This window comes from Cervus canadensis, chromosome 25 (assembly GCF_019320065.1).
Source record: "Cervus canadensis isolate Bull #8, Minnesota chromosome 25, ASM1932006v1, whole genome shotgun sequence".
NCBI classification, from domain to species: domain Eukaryota; kingdom Metazoa; phylum Chordata; class Mammalia; order Artiodactyla; family Cervidae; genus Cervus; species Cervus canadensis.
Genome location: NC_057410.1, coordinates 596,210 through 615,983, shown reverse-complemented (window position 1 = coordinate 615,983; position 19,774 = coordinate 596,210). Strand labels below are relative to the sequence as shown.

The window sequence follows — 19,774 nt, the reverse complement described above, 5'->3', positions numbered from 1 at the left end:
AATGATGTAAGAACAGGCCCCCCAGCCCCTCTTCCAATCAGTTCTATGCCCCTGTGCCCCTCACCTAGGAATCCTGGCATGATACTAATCCTCAAGGAGCCCAGCTTTCCTCGCAAGTAACATTGGTAGTGCTAGCACCCTATGTACGTCTGTTTTTCAGTCATGCTCAGCTATGTTCCTACACGAAGTTAAAGATATTCCTTTTAAGACATTTTTTTGAGACTTCAAAGTGGGGCATGAGATGACGCCTCTAATAAAGAACAAGATGGAATCAATTATACTCTGGGCTTGAGTTGTCTTCAAGATCTGTGCTCCATCATACCCCAGTAACTTACTGGTGGGGGTGAGAGGAAGAAAGGCCAAGAAACATCTAAGGAGGAGGCTTCTGATGCCTACAGCTCCAGGTGCTCATTTCTTTAATCAACCACATCATAAAAATCAGAAAGAAAGAAACCGCAACGAACAAAGGGAAAGGAAAAAACAACAGCCTTGTTCTCCCCAGCCTCTCCGTTCTCTTCTTCCTCCTGGGGGGGCGGGGGAGGTGGCACATCCGGGGTTCAGGGCTGGGTCCCAAGCAGGTCTGCTATGCAGACAATTGAGTTTCACTTCCTGTCAGTCCCAGAGCTGAGACAGGATGTCTGAGGGCACAGTGGGGGGCCTAGGGTTGGGTGGTCAACTGGAGCCACTTTAGGACTGATTCTTGCATAAAGTACTCCTCAGATAGTACAGGCAGGAACAATGCATTCCTCTAGTTTTTAAGAGACTTCATCTCACCCTTACCTTTAATCAATAGTAACAGGGTTATGAAAAGGAGATCCCGCAGGGCTGAAGCACGGGCGGTGAAAGAAGAGCAAGGGTTAAGGACGGCAATGTTGGAACACTTGGAATGACTACGTGTTGAATGCATATCAGTTTTTACACGAGTCTTTTTGAGATTTTCAGAGCTGGGCCTCTGGTGGAAGTCAGGAAGGTGGAGTATGGGAGAGAAGGCAAGCTGTGACCCCATAAAACTTCTGAAGCTTCATTTCAAAGCTTTAGTAAATTCCTAGTCAGCCATTGCTCTCAGCTGGGTTTTTTGTCTTTTTTTTTTTTAAGTGGGACATGCAGCCTAGTGTTGGAGGTGGTCACTTTTTCTGTTGGACATTAACCTAGGCCCAAGTGGGTATCTGGAGGAAGATAAAACTGTTGATGAGGAAAAAACAACACGGCGGGTGGGGGAGGGCAGGGCAGACACCTGAGCAGAGGAGGGGAACCTGTAGCCGGCCCCTCCCAAGCTGCGGGGGAAACGAGTTTAGCAGGACTTAGCCCAGAAGGAACCAGAGCTGCCGCAAACAGCGGGGGCGGGAGAACATTTGGGTTCCTAAAGAAAAGGCAGACACGGGGCCGGGCAGGGCTGCAAAGGGAGCGACCGTACGGCTCAGATTATTGGCGTTTTGCCCGGAGTTGGATCCCCAGAGCACTGAGACGTGGCCGAGGTTAATTAGACTACTAATTGGGTCCGCCCAGCAGCCTTCACCTCACCCTCTGACCCTGGGGCGAGCCCGAGGAGGCTCCCGGGTCGAAGGCCTGAGCAAACTTGGACCGTCGTCACTTCGCCGCCCGAGTCCCTGGGGCCGCCCCAGGGGCAGGGCCAGGTCCGGGCTGTCCGCCCCGCCCGCCCGCCGCGCCTTCTCAGCCGTAGAAGTCGCCGGCAACCCTGTAGCTGCGGGGACAAATGACCGACAGGCAGCGCCCTCGGCCTTGCACGTCCCTCTCGCGCGTCTCTCTCGGGAGGGTTGTGCTGAGCGGCCAAGGGCAATCGGCGCGCGATTTCTACCTCCCCACCTTCTAAGAGAGGGTCAGTTGGGGTCTTGCGTTCGCCCCCAACACTGGTGCGCCCCGGTGCGTTCCCGGAGCTTGCCTCCCCCGCCCCGTATCCCCAGGCGGCTCTGGAACCTGGGCGCAGGCCAGGACCTGAATATCCTTCTTTTCCTCGTTTACTAGCCTTCCCCCTCCCCCGCCTTCTGGAGGCAGGTGGGCCTTGCCCCGTTTTCTCCCGCAGGTCCTAGACAGACGAAGACTGCCTGCAAGGGTAGGGGCTGTGCCTCGGAACTCCTCTCGGCGCTCAGAGAACTGCTATATACGCAGCAGGCGCTCAATACTGGCATCAATGGCAGTAAAAGAGGCTACGGCTCCTATTTTATTTTAGTCTTCAGCTTCTTTCCGCCTCCTTCACTTCTGTCCACCAAATGGTGTACTCTCCCTTTAAGACTAAAATGGTGGCTTGTTACGATCTGGACTCCACTTCCGGTGGGGAGGGGGGCGGGACCCCAGCCCGCTCACGCCGGAAGTGGTTTGCGTTTTCAAGATGGCGACTCCCTATGTAACTGACGAGACCGGCGGTGAGTGCGGGAGTCGCGGAGCCGCTTCTCCCCGGGCTCTCGGGGCAGGGGTTCGGACTTAGAAAGGGGTCTGTGCCCCGCCCATACCGGGGCCCCTCCTTTGCCCCGCCCTCCGGACCGCCTTCCCCATTCATTCTCTCCTACGGGCTGTCACCTGCGCCCCCTTCTGGTCTCTTGTTTGGGGGTCTCCGCTTCCGGTCACCCAAGCCCTGGGGTCCTTCAGTGCTGGTCCTTGATCCAGGACCCTCACGGGCCCTTAGCTTTTCTCCAGCAGTTGGAGCTCCCATATCTCTTTTGGGTTCTTCAGCCTTGGGGGCGCCTGCACTCTCAATTCCCTCCAATTCCTGATCCCCCCTTTTCCCCTCCCCCATCTCTCAGTGTACATGCTTTCTCCTCTACCGGAGCCCCGTTTAAATACTGTTTATCGAAGATGTATCTGTTGGAGACCTCCTCATTGCTACATAGTTCTTTTTCCACTCTTCCTCATCTTAGTTGTTGGGTCACTGAGGTCCAGAGGTGTGAGGGGAAGAGGAACCTAATACAACTTTCAGCTGGAGTTCTCTCTTTGATGACACCACCCGTCACCCTTCGGTACCTTCTCTGGTGATGGTGATAAGAGTTGAGGGATCTGAGGTGGTAGAAGGTAAACGAGAAGGTGTCTAGTGGCCTCTGAAGTCCTCTGACAAGTTTATAGAACCCACTGTTTCTTCTGGTCAGGGAAGATGTTCCAACCTGGCTGATTGAGATGCTGAAGTGTCTGCTATGTATGTGAGGTTGATACGTTGAAAACTGGGAATCAGGATTTTCATTTTTTCTGTGCCCCGTCCTCATCTCCTCATCTTTAGGAAAAATGTGCGTATCTATTCAGTGACAGTCGAATAAGATAGTATATGTGAAAGCGATTTATAAAATGCTGTGCAAGGCAAGGAGTTACTGTTTTTTGTAGTCCTCATTGTGTATTTGTATTCTATAGAAGTGAGTGTGTGTGTGTACTTTGGTACATGCAGTCTGTTTTAAAATATACCTTTTATGCCTCTTGCTTTTCTTGTTTTCCATGTTACTTCTCAACCCACCTCTAATATGGTATCTAATGACAACCCAAGTCTCTGCTACTTCTCTGCAACATCACCTTTCAAAGTGGTACAACTTCTCTTGCTCTCTACATAGTAGGTACTTCTTCAATTTGCCTCTTTTGATGTGTGCTTTGAAAATATTACTCATTGTGCAGTACATTTCTACTTACTAACTTTTCTTTAAACTGATTTAATGAAAATTCGGATATGGCATCTCACCTTCCCCCCCCAAGAGGCGTCTTCTGTTCTCATGTGACCGTGTAGAAGAGGAGGAGTCACGCTGCTGTTTTGCTTTCCCTTGCTGTTTCCAGGTCATTGATCTACCCCTGTCACTGTAATTCTGGAAGATGTTGCCAAGTAATTGTGGCATTTTCTCTAAAACTTCAGGGCCAACGTCCGCTGCCCACAAGGACGAGACGTATCATATCGTTCCATTCTGTTTCTCAGTGTCTCCGCTCAGCATCTATGGGACACTTAAGGATGCACATTTATTATTTATTTGGCTGCATCCACACAGGGGGGTTTTTGTTGTGTCATGTAAAATCTTCCGTTTGGTCACGCAGACTTAGTTCCCCTACCAGGGATTGAACCTGTGTCCTCTGCCTTGCAAGGCGGACTTTTAACCCCTAGACCAACAGGGAAGTCCCTGCAATACTTTTATAATTCCTCAACGTGAGATTATTGATTTTCCTTTGAATTTTCAAGCCAGCTACACATCAGAACCACTGCCATCTGGACCTGCTACATATCTTACCTCACAGACCACCACCAGCGCCAGAGCTCCCCATCACTTGTTTCAGCTTCCTGACTCAGTCACCTTTTTTACTTCCACAAACCCATAGAGTCAGCTTTTTGCGCTCCTTAGTTTCTCTGGTCCTTGACCTCTTTTCCATTTCATTTCATTGAGTCTACCAGCACCTTTATGACTACTGTTTCTTTTTTTTTTTTAGTTTTTGAAAAATTAACTAACTTTTGGTTGAGCTGGGTCTCTTGTTGCGCATGGCGTTCTCTCGCTGGGAGCAGGGGCTCGTCCTCGGTGCTCGGGCTTCTCCTTGTGGTGGAGCACAGGCTCTGCGCACAGGCGCCAGAGGCTGGCAGCACTCGGGCTCTGTAGTCGGGCCGCGTGCGCTTGGTTGCTGGCCATCACGTGGGATTTTCCTGGACCAGGGATCCAACTGCTGTCCCTCGCACTGGCAGATGGACTCTTATCCACTGCGCCACCGGGGAAGTCTCCATTGTGACTACTTGTGATGCTGCCCTGATGGACCTCTGTGACCAGTCACTATCCTCATTGCTTTCTTCATTCATTTTGATCTCCTGTACTAAGCAAGCACTTCTGTTATCTTGAATCATACCCATCAAATTTTTTCTTGGCTTCTGCTTCTAGGCCACAGCGCATGGCTAGAGAAAAGGCATGGACAGTAGCACATTCGGTATAATATAACAATGTTAACTTCTGCCAAGGTCATGGATTTTCTCCAATTCTTCTATTAAAAAAAATTTTTTTAAAAAATTTATTTGGCTGCTCCCAGTCTTTAGTTGTCGCATGCAGACTTTTAGTGGCCGCATGTGGATTCTAGTTTCCTGACCAGGGATCAAACCTGGGCCTTCTGCCTTAGGAACACAGAGTCTTAGTGGCTGGATCACCAGGGAAGTTGCATCCAGTTCTTCTTTCTCCATATGCTTACATCCTAACGTGGCTATTTCCCCTACCTTTCTCAGCTCTCTGTGACTTTCCCTTCTTGTGGCAAATGGCCTCACTTTCTATTTCATTGAGAAGTTAAGGTCTGTTATTTCTGTTTCCTTCCTGTTCATAGCCTGATTTGAATATCAGGTTCACACATACTATTTCCATTTCCTTACTGCTTACTTGTTCCTTAACTTTTTTTTTCTTTTTTGGCCTCACGGCTTTCGGAATCTTAGTTCCCTGACCAGGGATTGAACCCAGGTCACAGCAGTGAAAGTGCCGAATGAATCTCCTAACCACTGGCCTGCCAGGACGTTCCCTGTTACTTAAGTCTTTGCAGTGGCTTCTTTCTAGCACCAACTTCTCTCCTGGGTTGTCAGTTCCCTTTTCTAATTGTTCAGTGAGTAGCTTTTATTCTTGGATATACTGTCAGACCTTAAATCCAGTCTGACCAAAATCATTATCAGTTTTTCCTTCCTTATTTCTGCTAAAGGCACCATTGTTCTAGCCAACCTAAGATGTACTCATTACATCATTTCTCTCTTTCTTTCTCCCTTCTAAAATTTTAAATAGACTATTTTTAGAGCAGTTTTAGATTTATAGAAAAATTGAGAAAATGATACAATTCCTATATACCTTAAACTCAGTTTCCCGTTATTAACATCATACATTAGTATGAGATCATTATTGCAGTTAATGAACCAGTATTCCAACCCACGGATCAAACCCAGGTCTCCTGCATTGCAGGCGGATTCTTCATCAGCTGAGCCACCAGGGAAGCCCAAGAATACTGGAGTGGGGAGCCTATCCCTTCTCCAGCGGATCTTCCCAACCCGGGAATCAAACTGGGGTCTCCTGCATTGCAGGCAGATTCTTTACCATCTGAGCTACCAGGGAAACATTATAAACTAAGGCCCATACATTACTCAGATTTTCTCAGTTTTTACCTTTTTTTTTTTTTCTGTTCCAGGATCCCTTATTAGATTTAGTTCTCATGTCACCTTCAGCTCTGAGAGATTCTCAGACTTTTCTTGTTTTTGATGACCTTGACAATTTTGAGGCGTATTGATCAGGTATTTTTGTAGGATTCCCTCTGTAGGAATTTGATGTTTTTCTCATGATTAGACCGGTATTAAGTGCTTTTTAGGGAAGGACCATAGAAGTAAAGTGACATTTTCATCATATCATATTGAAGTTACATAGTATCACATAGATTCTTTTTACTCTTGATAGTTACTGTGGTTTCCCTCCCAGGTGGTACTTGTAAGATTTCTCTGCTGTGAAGTCACTTTTGTCCCTTCTCCTTTCTGTTCTGTACTCTTCAGAAGAAAGTCACTATCCACAGCCCACACCTAAAGAGTTACACTCCCTTCCTTAAGGATGTAATACTTATACACGTTGTTTGGAATTCATCTGCACAGGAGATTTTTCTCTTCTCCACCATATATTTATTCAGTAATTTATTGATGGACAGGAAAGCCTGGTGTGTTGCAGTCCATGGGGTTGCAAAGAGTCAGACACAACTGAGTGACTGAACTGAACTGAATTTATTTGTTATCAATATGGACTTTGGGTTATTTTACTTATTTTACTGTTCAGATGTTCCAGCTTTGAACATTGAGAGCTCTTTTAGTTGGCCCTGTGTCCCTTTGACATACCCTCATCAGTGTAGGTTTTTGTTGTTTTGGGTTTTTTTTTTTTTTTAGTGCTTCTTTTTTGGCACTAGAAGGTGCTCCAGGCTCATCTTGTATATTTCCTGTCCCAGACCTAAAATCGTCTATTTCTTCAAGGAACCCTTGTTCTTTTTAAAGAATGATGTAGGAAACCAAGATCAGAGCACTAGAGGTTTTTGTTATTATCAACAAATGTAACTGGAGTGTTATTTTCGCATTGTCTTTCAATCCCACCCCCCAATCAAAGTATCATTTTTCTCCTCCTGCTGCTATTACCATTATTCCATCTTCAATATTTGTTAACTATATGGCCTGGGAATTTTAAACCTAGGGAATCCAAGACTTAGTTTTCTTATCAGTGAAATAGGAATAGTAACTCCTACATTATAGGATTATTGTGAGAATTAATTAACATTTAAATGAAATAACGTACATGTCTAGCACATAGAAAAGAAAGAAAGAAAGTGAAGTCGCTCAGTCAAGTCTGACTCTTTGTGACCCTATGGACTGTAGCCTACCAGGCTCTTGTGTCCATGGGATTTTCCAGGCAAGAGTACTGGAGCGGATTGCCATTTCCTTCTCCAGGGGATCTTCCTGACTCAGGGATCAAACCCGGGTCTCCCACATTGTAAGCAGACGCTTTATACCGTCTGAGCCACCAGGGAACTCCTAAGAAAGCACCTAGGTCCTGAGGAAGCAGGCGGCCGGTACCCGAGGAGCGGCTCTGTGACTGTTAGTTATGTGAGGTCGGGCTTAGAAGAGATTACACGTGCAAAGTGTCAAGCAGGGTACTTGGGTCAGTCTAACTGCCTGATAGAATTCTAGTTTCCTTTATCCTGCAGATACTGCCATGACCTCCTAAGCAGTTGCTCTGCCCCCCTCCCCCTCCCCCTCTCATCTGACACACGGTTACCATATTACTGCTCAAGTGCAGTTTAATTATGTAATGTTTGTTCAGTATAATTTGTCAACTGTTAAATTTGGCATATACCTTTCTGATCTTTATTTTTCTGTGCACTTTAAGAACATTTTTTAATCATACGGTATTTACGTTTTTATGTGTTACCTTTTCATTTAACCTCATGACAGAAATATTTTTCCTTGCTATTAAAAACTCTTTGTAAACATCTTTCAAAATACTGGCAGAGTGTTTTATTGTTTGAGCATGCACCCTCTCTTAACCTTTTTTCTGTTATTGGACTTCCAGATTGTTTATAGAAGTTTTGTTACAATAAGTCGATGAATGTTTTTGTCTGCATTTAGGATTTTTTCTTAGGATAGATTTCTCAGAGATAGACTTACTGGATTAGAGGGTACAAACTTTTATTTATTTTTAATTAATTATAGAATTCATATTGATTATAGAAAACTTGGAAAATATTTTCATAACTAGTGTTAAGTATAAGTCACATGCATGTTTGGCAAGTCCAAGATGACTACAGTTAATATTTCCTTTTAGTTTTTCTTCCTATGCACATATAAAGCATTCTCTGTTTAACATAATTTGGATCATACTGAATGGCTATGCTTTCCAGGATGTAACTCTCAGAATACTTAGTAGTCCTCTGAGATGTGCCATAAAATAAAAGGCTAAAATAAAAATAAGGTTCCTGTGGTCAAATAAATTTGGGAAACACTAAACCATATTCCCATCAGAATATTCACATGAATAAGAACATAATGTGTTTAAGTCTTTGTTGATAAGAACAAAAAAAATTTTTTTCCTGTGTTTAACCCATAATTTCTCAAACTTAACAAATTTTGGGGGGTAACCCTTGTTAATATCTTACAAAAGTAGTGTTATATATAATGATATTTTATGGAAATGCTGCTAAATGTTAGGACTACTTTATTCTCTTGCTTAGATTGCTTTCTAAAGTATTTTACCATTGACAATATGTGAAAATACTGGTTTCAGCACTTCTTTGACTACATTGGAATTCTCATCTTTAAAAATTCTACTGCTAAAAAAAAAAAAATTCTACTGCTTTGATAGGTTAAAATAATATTTTATTGTTTTAATTTTTATTTCCTTTGATTACTAGTGAGGTTGAACTTTCTGGTATTCTTTTTCACTTATAACACAATAGTAGTGTAAAAAGCATAGCCTTCAGGACCCACAGCTTGGATTTGAATTCTGCAGTTTCCTGACATTGTAAGTTTGGGCAAATTAATATAAATACTGAATGTTTATATTAATTGGCATGAAGCAAGCACTTAATAAAGGGTAGCTGCTATATTCTTTCTGGAATTGGCTATCAAATTAACATACAGCCTGTTTGCTCTTACATTAAAGATACTCCTCTGGTATGAGCACAAACCACTTTTCAATACAGTATCATCACATACTATTCTTGTGAAAGTCGCTCAGTTGTGTCTGACTGTTTGTGACCCCGTGGACTATCCATGGAATTCTCCACGCCAGAATACTGCAGTGGGTAGCCTTTCCCTTCTCCAGGGGATCTTCCCAACCCAGGGATCGAACCCAGGTCTCCCGCATTGCAGGCGGATTCCTTACCAGCTGAGCCACAAGGGAAGCCCATCACATACCATGTCTCTGCTCAAATCCTCCAGTGACACTGAGTGGTGTGGTGTAAAGCAGGGGAGAGGGCGGTGTGCTGGTGTGTGAGCTGCAGATCAGTAAGCTGATGGGTGATCACATCAGAACTGAGGTCAGATTGCACGTATTAATACATGCTGCCTGTGTGATCTTAATCATATCTTGGATCTCTTGAGGACTTTGTTTCCTCAGCTGCAGATGATGATAATCTACTTACTGTGTAGAATCAGTGCAGTAGTATATGTAAAATTCCTGGTGTATTCTGGCCACTTCCTAATGTTCTTTCCTAATTGTTCTCAACATACTGTGAGTTTTACACTGCCATCATTTTTTTTTTTTTTTTTAATTGTGTTGCTTTGGGGACTTCCTTGGTTGTCCAATGGCTAAGAGTCCGAGTTCCCAATGGAGGGGCCCCATGTTCGATCCCTGGTCAGTGAATTAGATCCCACATGCCACAGCTGAGATCCAGCTCTGTCAGATAAATAAATACTTGAAAAAATTGTGTTGCTTTTGAAAGGTTCTCTTATTGATTTACTCACGTTTGTTTATTTGGCTGCACTGGGTCTTGGTTGCGGCTTTCAAACGCTTAGGTGTGGCATGTGGGATCTGTTTCCCTGAGCAGGGACCAGACTTGTGTCCTCTGCATCGGGAGTGCAGAGGATCGGCCACTGGACCACCAGAGAAGTCCCTACACTGCCGTAGTTTCGCTTGTTGTTATTCTTAGAATGCCCTTTCTTTCTCTGCCTACACAATTATCAGCCACTGATTTACTGTTGTTATTATTAACTACTATTACATAGTCTTTGAGGTCAAGTCCCTGAGTTTTTCCTAATTTTGTGTCACCTTCCCCCATCAAATAGGGTGTGGTTATTTATTCTCTTGAAGTCTTCTATTAGTGTGTATCAGTGTCTCTCAGGGATGCCTGAAACATTCATATATATCTATATCTATGTATTTTTGGCAGAACCATGCAGCATTTGGGATCTTGGTTCTCCAACCAGAGATCAAATCCATGACCCCTGCTTGGGAGAGGGGAGTCTTAACCACCAGACCTCCAGGGAAGTCCCAAGACATTTATATTTTTATCTTATTCTTTGTTTACCTAACTTGTCCACCCTTCTCCTTACATAAACTGTAAATTTCTTGAAAGTGGTGGCCAATTTACTGATCTTGATAATTTCCATAGCATTTAGTAGAGGATTTTTCTCATAGGAGGCTTTCAATAAATGTTTACTGCATTTAATTAATTTATAGTCTGACTTCTGACCACTTTACTTTTCTGAGTTGTATTCTTTAACATAATTAGGGATTTCCAAATTGCCAAAATTGATAACCTTTTTCTTCTCAGTTCTTCTTTTCCTTAATCCCTTTGTAGTATTTAATACTGTTAATCACCTGGCCTAACCTCAGACCCTTGGTCTCCATGCAATAGTCCTGTCCCAGTCTTTCTTTTCTGGGATTACTTCCTGGTGCTGCTGACACCTTTTCTTTCTTGAGGGAAATAATCAGGACTGTTTTTCTGGAGTCACTCCTCCAAACTAGGTCTTCTGTTTTAATATTCTATGTTAGGAACCACACCTGAATCTTAAAATTGGTGGCCCCGAGGTCATCCTCAGGCTCAGATCTGTAACCCTGATCTTAACTCTGAAGCAGGCACCAGGGCTTCGACACACCTTTAACAGTCACTTCCATGTCACCCCTTGGAGTTCTTTGAAGCCTTCTGTGTCGTATCTTCACTGTCTTCCTGCCACCCCGAAAACTAGGCCCTTTTCAATTTAAGAAAACAGATTGAGGATTACAAAATAGGAGATGTGAGGAAATAACAAAATGTACAAGGTTCTGAGGGTAGCAGTCTCTAACCTCTTTGTTTTTGGTTCTCTCAAAGATGCCTCCTGAGGGCACTGTTGCATGCAGTCCAGTGGTTAAGACGCTGCACTTCCACTGCAGGGGGTCTGAGTTTGATCCCTGGTAAGGGAACTAGATCCACATACCACAACTAACCCACAAAGCCAAATTAAATAAATAAAAGTAAATAAATACTTAAAAAAAAGAAAAGATGCTACCTAAGAATCTTGATAATTCTGCCCATGGTTTTTATTTCTAGGTTTAGGAATCTGTAAGTCTCTCGTTCCTTTTTGACTTTACCTTTGAAAGATCCCCTGGAGAAGGGGAAGACTGCCCACTCCAGTATTCCGGGCTAAAGAATTCCATGGCTGTGTAGTCCACGGAGTCGCAAAGAGTCGGACACTTCACTTCACTTGGATACCATCAAGGCCAGGGAGGGAAACCAAAGATAACATAAAATAGGTGCTCCGTTGTGATAATGGGCTGTTTGTATCTCCAAGGGTTTCCAGTTAGGACGGCTGTTCAAGAAGTTTCTGTCTCTATCTTTTCTCACATTCCATCTTTACTAGTCTTAAGCCTTCAACTGTAATCTCTATGCAGTTTACTTAAATGTATGTTTCTAGCTGTCTCTCCTTAATTCCTTGTAAAAACACTGTCTAGAGTCGAATTAGTCATTCACAAAACTGTCTTCTTTGGGTTTTCTGTAAATCAGTAGTTTATATTCTCCTCCAAATTGCCCACATTCAAGAGTGATATTGCAGTTAGTTTGTGTTCTTACCTTTCTTTTTCATTAGAATGAATGCTCCAAGAAGGCAAGACCCTTGCTTGCTTTATTTATTCATTGTTGTATCCCTAGCTCCTGTTACAGTGCCTGCCACAACAGCAGGTACCCAATAAACATTTAAAATCCACGTGTGAAGAATGTTATTACTGTGTGCCCGTGTACCCACAGATATGTTGTGAAAAATAACAAGAAAACGTGAAAAGCACCAGATTAAATCCACTGTAGTGAAATGATTTCCTCTCATTCAAAGGTTGGCAGTCTTCAGATCCTGTCTTACTCTTTATAATAAATTTTTCTTTCATTTTCTTTTCAACATCCATACAGACCATTGAAATCAAGTCTTCTCACATTGCAACTGTTGTTTTTTTCCCCTCTGCCTTTAGTTTATGTTACACATTTTCAGGGTAATCTTCTTAAAGCACTGCTTTGAGCAGATCATCTCCACTCCCTTAATGGCCTGCATTGTTCTCTCACATTAGGAAGCTGGAGTTCAAGCTCAAGAGGAGGTGGATATCTTTCATATTCTGACTGACTGACTTCTAGTCTCTTCCCATTACATGTGTTTTTTGCCCAAAATATACTGGATTCTTACTGTTCCCTAATATGATATTTAGATTTATTTATTTATTTGAATTGATTTGAATTTGAACTGATTACAGTCTTCCATGGTTCAGGCCCTGTGCTTCAAAGATCAAAGGCAAAGTTTCTGCTCTCAAGCAAGCAAACAAATCATGTTAAACACTAGATCCTGATAAAAGGCCAAAACAGGTGCTGTGGGTGCACAAAGGGCAACTTCTAAATGGGTTTGGGATGGAAAGGTCAGGAAAGACTTCACTGAAGAGTTTATACTTGAACTTGACCTTTAAAGACCAGTTCAGTTCAGTGCTCAGTCCTGTCAGACTCTTCGCGACCCCATGAACCGCAACACCCCAGGCCTCCCTGTCCACCACCAACTCCCGGAGTTTACCCAAACCCATGCCCATCGAGTCGGTGATACCATCCAGCCATCTCATCCTCTGTTGTCCCCTTCTCCTCCTGCCCCCAATCCCTCCCAGCATCAGGGTCTTTTCCAATGAGTCAACTCTTCGCATCAGGTGGCCAAAGTATTGGAGTTTCAGCTTCAGCATCAGTCCTTCCAATGAACACCCAGGACTGATATCCTTTAGGATGGGCTGGTTGGATCTCCTTGGAGTCCAAGGGACTCTCAAGAGTCTTCTCCAACACCACAGTTCAAAAGCATCAGTTTTTTGGCACTCAGCTTTCTTTATAGTCCAACTCTCATATCCATACATGACCACTGGAAAAACCATAGCCTTGACTAGATGGACCTTTGTTGACAAAGTGATGTCTCTGCTTTTTAATACTCTGTCTAGGTTGGTCATAACTTTCCTTCCAAGGAGTAAGCGTCTTTTAATTTCATGGCTGCAGTCACCATCTGCAGTGATTTTGGAGCCCAGAAAAATTTAAAGACCAGTAGTCATTAAGAATAAAGAAAAGTCTATTCCAACCCAAAGGAAGAACATAGAGAATAAAGGCATGGGGGAGGTTTGTGACTATTTTCGTGGCCAGAGCAGGGAGTGGCTTAGAGGCTGGAGACTGGCTGGACCAGGGTCAAGGCTTTTGTGTGTGGTTTCATGTCCATCCAAATATCCTGAGGGAAACAGGAATCCAGGAAGAAATTTAGGTAGGTGAATGACTGGAATAACTTGTCCCTTGTTTATGTTGTCCTATAAGCCTGAAATACTTCCCTTTCTTCTCTTTCCTCATAACCACACCCCTACCCCCACCTGTCTAAATCCTGCTTGTCTTCCCAAGATCACAAAGTTGCTTTGTCCTACATAAAATCTTTGTAAGTCACCTGGTCAAAAATAATTTCACCCTCCTTTGTGTACTCATTCTTTAAGCCATTTAGATCTGAAACCCAAAATGAGATTTTTAAAAACCCACAATATAACAACATTAATGGGAATTTTTCAAAGGAAAAGTTATTCATAATCCAGTCACCAAACATAGCTTTTCATATTGCACATTCTTTTTGTAATTTATGAATCTAACGTTTAATATTAGAAATCATAGTATATATATGTTTTACATTCCATTACATCATATTAATGATTAAAATTACCATTTTTACTGGCTGTATTGTAAACCATTCCTATATAACTGGATGTGGTTTGTTTTCAATTTTTTGCTATTTATAAATACTGCCATGGTTTCATGACTACTGTCTCTTTTTTCTTTGTTTTTTCCAGTTGGGACTGTTTCCTCATGCTACATTTCCGAGATTGGGATTAGGAAGCGGAGTGTGTTCTTTGACTTTAGAGCTCTTTGCCCCTCCCCCGTCAGTGAATTGCCGAGTGCTGGTGTGTCTTTGATAATACATCTGGCATCGTTCTCTTCCTTTCCTTTTTCAGCCAGTTCTTCTCATGCCAGGATTACTGCGGTCTTTTTTTCCTAACGGATTTCCCCAGTTTCCAATGTTTTCCCTTAACAATTCATCTTTTCATCATGCCAGATTAATTGCCCTAAAACTCTGCATTGGATAAAAGATTCATTCATTTGACAGCTATTTAGTGAATGCATGCCATGTGCCAGATATTAAACTCCTTAACTGGCACTTTGAAGTCCGAACATTCTCTCATTTACTTTACATCAGCCCTGATTCAGCCAGGCTGGTCTAGTCACCATCTCCTGCCCAGGCCCTGTACACTGCCATGTTGGAAATTTGGTTTAGAATAGAATTCTGTTTAGAATCCATTCTCATTCCATTTTCATTTGCTTTAGTTTGGGTCTTTCTCCAAAGCCCAGCTCTAATCTCCATCCTCTCTCTGTGGAGCCTCTGTTTTCTCATTATGGAGTTTTTATTTTTGTCTCTGAACTATTGGAGCTACGCAAACAATGTGCTCAGTGTCCCTCTTTTATTCACCGATAAACTCCAAATTCCTTGACCTTGTTTTTAAGACTTTCTGAGATATGGCCCTATTTTTAATTTTCAGCGTAGCTTTGTATTCCCCAGCAGGAACTGTCTGGTTCTCCTGTATGCCTCTGTTTTCTGTTCTTTGCATCCCCACAGTCCAAGCCTTTCTTGGCTCATGTTTGTTCTTTCTCCATCCCCCCTACCTGTGAAGTCTTACCCATTTTTCTTTCACATTTTTTGGTTTTAGTTTATTAATGATATTTGCATTATGAACACAGATAACTTGTGTAATCTATGTGGGAGGCTCTAGACTTTTTATTTTTTTAATCATTTTTACTTTCTTGCTTCCCCTTTTTAAAACAGAAGTTATAGTAAAAAAAAAAAAAAACAACACCATGTGTAACACAAGATATAAATACGTGTTTTTAAAACTTACGTTATTAAAGGTTAATGGTTTCTACCACCTCTTGTCCCAGGTTACCCCTCTTGAGGTCACCAGCATTAAAGTCTTGATAGTCTTGTTATGTGTCCTCCACACCTCCCCGCTGTCCCTACGCACAAACCCTATGGGCCTCTGAGTGCCTGTCCTTGCCCCCACAGGAATGGGGGCCTCCTCTACACCAGCACTTCTCAAAATGTTGTCCAGGAGCCTTGGAGATTCCCTAAGACCCTTTCCACTGGTCTACCAGCACAGCTATTTTGATAATATACTAAGATGCTATTTGCCTCTTTGCCTGGGTTGAGGGTACAGAAGGCATGGTGGGTAAAACTGTGACCCTTCAGCACTAATCAGGGTGGCGGGACCAACACTGTACTCGTCACTGTTCCTCACTGCCACATGCTTATAATAAATAATGCCAGTGTCACTTAAGAATGTCCTCATGATGCAATAAAAATTATTAATTTTGGACTTGCCTGGCGGTGCAGTGGTTAAAACTCCACGCTCCCACGGTAGGGAGCACAGGTTTGATCGCTGGTCAGAAAACTAAGATCCCGCATGCCCAGAGGCATGGCCAAAAATTTTTTTTTATTTCAAAAGTTTAAAAATTATTAACTTGATTAAACCCTGGCTGGCCCTTAAATGCACATCTTTTTATCTATTATTTTTCCAGAATTATTGAGGTATGACATAAAACATTATGTACAGTGTTATAGGTGTACAATGCAGTGATTTGATTTGATACACTACATACGTTGTGAAAGCTTTACCACAATAAGGTCAGTTAACAGTTGGACACATAATGACCGTTACCTCTCATACTTACCGTTACCTCTCATAATGACCGTTACCTCTCATACTTACCGTTACCTCTCATAATGACCGTTACCTCTCATACTTACCGTTACCTCTCATACTTACCGTTACCTCTCATAATGACCATTTCATTGATTTATGGTGAGAGCATGGAAACTCTTCACAGCCACTTTCGAGTATATAACTCAGTTTCGCTGTCTGTAGTCACCATGCTGTACCTGATAGCCCCAGAACTTACTCACCCGTAACTGAAAATTACACCTCTCGTTGCTGTTCTCTGTGAGCTGAACGGGGAGGAGACTCGAGGCCCTGCTGCCCACTGGAGGGACATGATGTCTCAGGAAACAGCACTGGCGCAGTGGTCTGGCTTGCGAGCTAAACCAGCCGCCTTTTCATGGAACTCTGTTCTGCTTGAAAGAAAGACTGACAGACTATAGTTCAGACCTGAGCATCTGATTGGCATTTTCCTGTAAATGAAAGAAGTGAGCCTGTTGTTTCATGGAAATCAACTGACAGTGCTTATTGCCAGTGATAAAATTCAAGCCGTCAAGTGGAAATTAGAATTTTGGAAAACTTGTATCTGCCACTATGAGCAAAACAGCTTCACAGTAAAGAGTTTTCTGATAACATTAATGGCTATGATTTAAAAAAAAAAGTCATCATGAAATGTATAATATTACAAAATAAGAGTGTATGGGAGATTCTGAAACAAAAAAGTTTGAGGATCTCTACATATCAGCCTGCAGCTTGCATTTTCACTTAGTATATCATGGATACCATTCAAGGTCAGTTAATTTGTATCTAACTTTTTTTTTTAATAACATGGTGTTATATCCTGCGATGACCTACATCTATTTGGTCACTCATCTGTTGATGGCCATTCAAGTTGCTTTCAGCTTTTTGCTAATTTAAATAATATAGCAAGATTCTTATAATGTGAGCATCCTTTGCATATAGCCTTGTGTGCTGGTCCTTTTATATCTACAGTATGGATTCCTGAAAGTTGACCAATGTTTTTAACCATCCACCATAGTAAAACTTCTTTTCTATAACATCTCTGGTTATTTTCCCTCTTAGGATTCTTGTTTTTGCCTTTTCTGGCTTCTTATTCATGTACTGTCTTTTGATGTCCTCATGTCGCTTGTGTTTTTTTAAACTTCCTCTGTGTCTGCCCTGTCTTGCCAACTAGATTATAAAGATAGAAACTCCCTGAGGGCAGGAATGGTGTGTTATACAGGGTATAGGCACTCAGTAAATAGAGAGTAAAGGTTGATATGAGAAAAGAAGTCCTTAATGGGTGCATTCGGTGGAAGGGACTGGGGGAAACTGTGCACTCATGCATTCTTTCATCTTGGGAACTATTTGAAAATTAAGAGTAACTGTCCAACTTAATTCTCCCATTTCAGGCAAGTACATCGCTTCAACACAGCGACCTGACGGGACCTGGCGAAAGCAGCGGAGGGTGAAAGAAGGCTATGTGCCCCAGGAGGAGGTCCCAGTGTGAGTGGCTAGGCATGAGGCGGGGGTATTTAATGGGCCCCATACAGCAAGAAAGAACATGTGAATTTCCTGGTCCCAAGATCCTAAGAAATGGAAGGAGGGGCTGGGACCCAGGGGTGAGTGAGGGAGGAGTAACCAGGCGACTGACGGCCCCGTTTCTCGGGCCTCTGATCAGCAGAGTCTGTCAGCGGCACTCAGAGATCCAGGGCTTTAGGACTTACATGCGTGTTAGTCACTCGGTCTGACTCTCTGTGGCCCCGTGGACTGTAGCCCGCCAGGCTCCTCTGTCCATAGGATTTCCCAGGCAAGAATACTGGAGTGGACTGCCATTCCCTTCTCCAGGGGATCAGCCTGAGTCTCCTGCATTGCAGGAGCCCCCAAAACCTAGGGACCCTCCAATCTGCAGAGCTGAGGAAAGTCGGGGAGGGCCTGGAGGGAGAGGAAGGCAGCAGGAAAATGAAAAGGGTGATGTAAATTATGAGGCTGGGAAAAGGACCCGAAAAGTCAGTGATTCTTTGACACTGTTCCCCACAGGTATGAGAACAAGTATGTGAAGTTTTTCAAGAGTAAACCAGAATTGCCCCCCGGCCTGAGCCCAGAGGCCACTGCCTCCGTCACCGCATCCAGGCCTGAAGGCGGTGAGCCCGCCCTCTCCAAGACCGCCAAACGCAACCTGAAGAGGAAGGAGAAGAGGCGGCAGCAGCAAGAGAAAGGGGAGGCGGAGGCCTTGAGCCGGACTCTTGAGAAGGTGTCCCTGGGAGAGACAGCCCAGGTCCCCAGTGCCCCACAGGCCTCCCGGGCAGCGCCTACGGCCGCCTCAGACCAGCCCGACTCAGCTGCCACCACTGAGAAGGCCAAGAAGATAAAGAACCTAAAGAAGAAGCTTCGGCAGGTGGAAGAGCTGCAGCAGCGGATCCAGGCTGGAGAGATCAGCCAGCCCAGCAGAGAGCAGCTGGAGAAGCTAGCGAGGAGGAGGGCGTTGGAGGAGGAGCTTGAGGACTTGGAGCTGGGCCTGTGAGGCCCTGGGGATTAGGGGATGGACCGCAGAATAAACCGTGGGCTCTCTGGGGTCCGGGGGAGCGTGGGCAGCAGCAGCCGGCAGGGGTGTCCCCGGACTGGCTCACTTCCACTTCTCATGGCCCGACTCCGTCCTCCAGAGCCTAGCCTCTCCCTCATTCCTTCCCTTTTGTCCCTAACTCCTGTTTTTTTGGACTTCTCTCTCTCTCTCTCCTATCCCCAGTGTTCACGATCTCAGTGACTATCCCAGGTACCTTTGCTGCTGATTTGGGTGTCTTGTTTAAAAGAAAATTGGGTGGGTGGGAGTCTCTTGGAGAACTGAGGTTGAGGACTGGGGGAGCACGCCCAAGTCTTGGAGTCTTGGTTCCTGTTCACAGTGTTTATGGGTTATCTCCCCTTCCATCCCTCACCTCTTTTTTTTTTTTTTTTCCTTTTTTTAAAAAGAACAGAATAAACTCAAGTAGACAACATGTCTTGCTTTGTCTCTTTTCTTTTCAGCTTCTAGCAGTTGTTTTATCCTCTTCATTTGGGCACAGGAAGCTAAGTGTTCAGAGTAGTGTTCTTTTTTGCTTTTCAAAAATTACATGTATCACCAAATTAGCAACACTGACTTTGGTACATGTTTGTCAGACTTCAGTGGACAGAAATTAGTGTTATAATAAAACGTAACTTAGAACAAATTTAATTTGATATTAATTTGCATGTATTATCATTATTGTGCTGCCTAGCAATGGAGCCCTAGTATCTCCCTTACTCTTTATTTCTGAAAATCATCAATCAGGGATTGAGCCTGGCCCGCTGCAGTGAGAGCACCAAGTCCTAACCGCTGGAGCACCAGGGAAGTCCCAGGACAGCTCTTTTGAAATTTTACCTTGTTAGATGCCACCCCAAGATGGCATTGTGGGGCAAATAAGAAGAGGAATTTACAGCTGAAATTAAGCTGTCACTTAATTTTCACATATCCTCTGATTTCCACACATTCACTTAGCCCAATCTTTCTAGCCAACTACCAGAATAGAAGGGAAGTCAGCCTTAATGAACTATATGAAGAGTTCAAAAGTTCTTAACTGTTAAGGTCCCAC

At 43.6% G+C, this 19,774-nt stretch overlaps 1 protein-coding gene across 1 annotated transcript; it reads left to right on the top strand.

The window, feature by feature from the left end:
• The first annotated feature begins 2,298 nt into the window (after positions 1-2,298).
• PYM1 (PYM homolog 1, exon junction complex associated factor) lies at positions 2,299-19,162 on the top strand. Its single transcript, XM_043446620.1, has 3 exons — positions 2,299-2,381; positions 17,582-17,675; positions 18,210-19,162. The coding sequence occupies exons 1-3, from the start codon at positions 2,348-2,350 to the stop codon at positions 18,691-18,693; spliced, it is 612 nt and encodes a 203-aa protein (XP_043302555.1). The 5' UTR covers positions 2,299-2,347; the 3' UTR covers positions 18,694-19,162.
• Positions 19,163-19,774: the final 612 nt, after the last annotated feature.

Bases quoted from the DNA above. Each gene is read 5' to 3' on its own strand.
- PYM1 (XM_043446620.1), top strand. From the start codon at position 2,348: ATGGCGACTCCCTATGTAACTGACGAGACCGGCG. The intron at 2,382-17,581 runs GTGAGTGCGGGA...CTCCCATTTCAG, and splicing joins TGTAACTGACGAGACCGGCG to GCAAGTACATCGCTTCAACA. The intron at 17,676-18,209 runs GTGAGTGGCTAG...TGTTCCCCACAG, and splicing joins CCCCAGGAGGAGGTCCCAGT to GTATGAGAACAAGTATGTGA.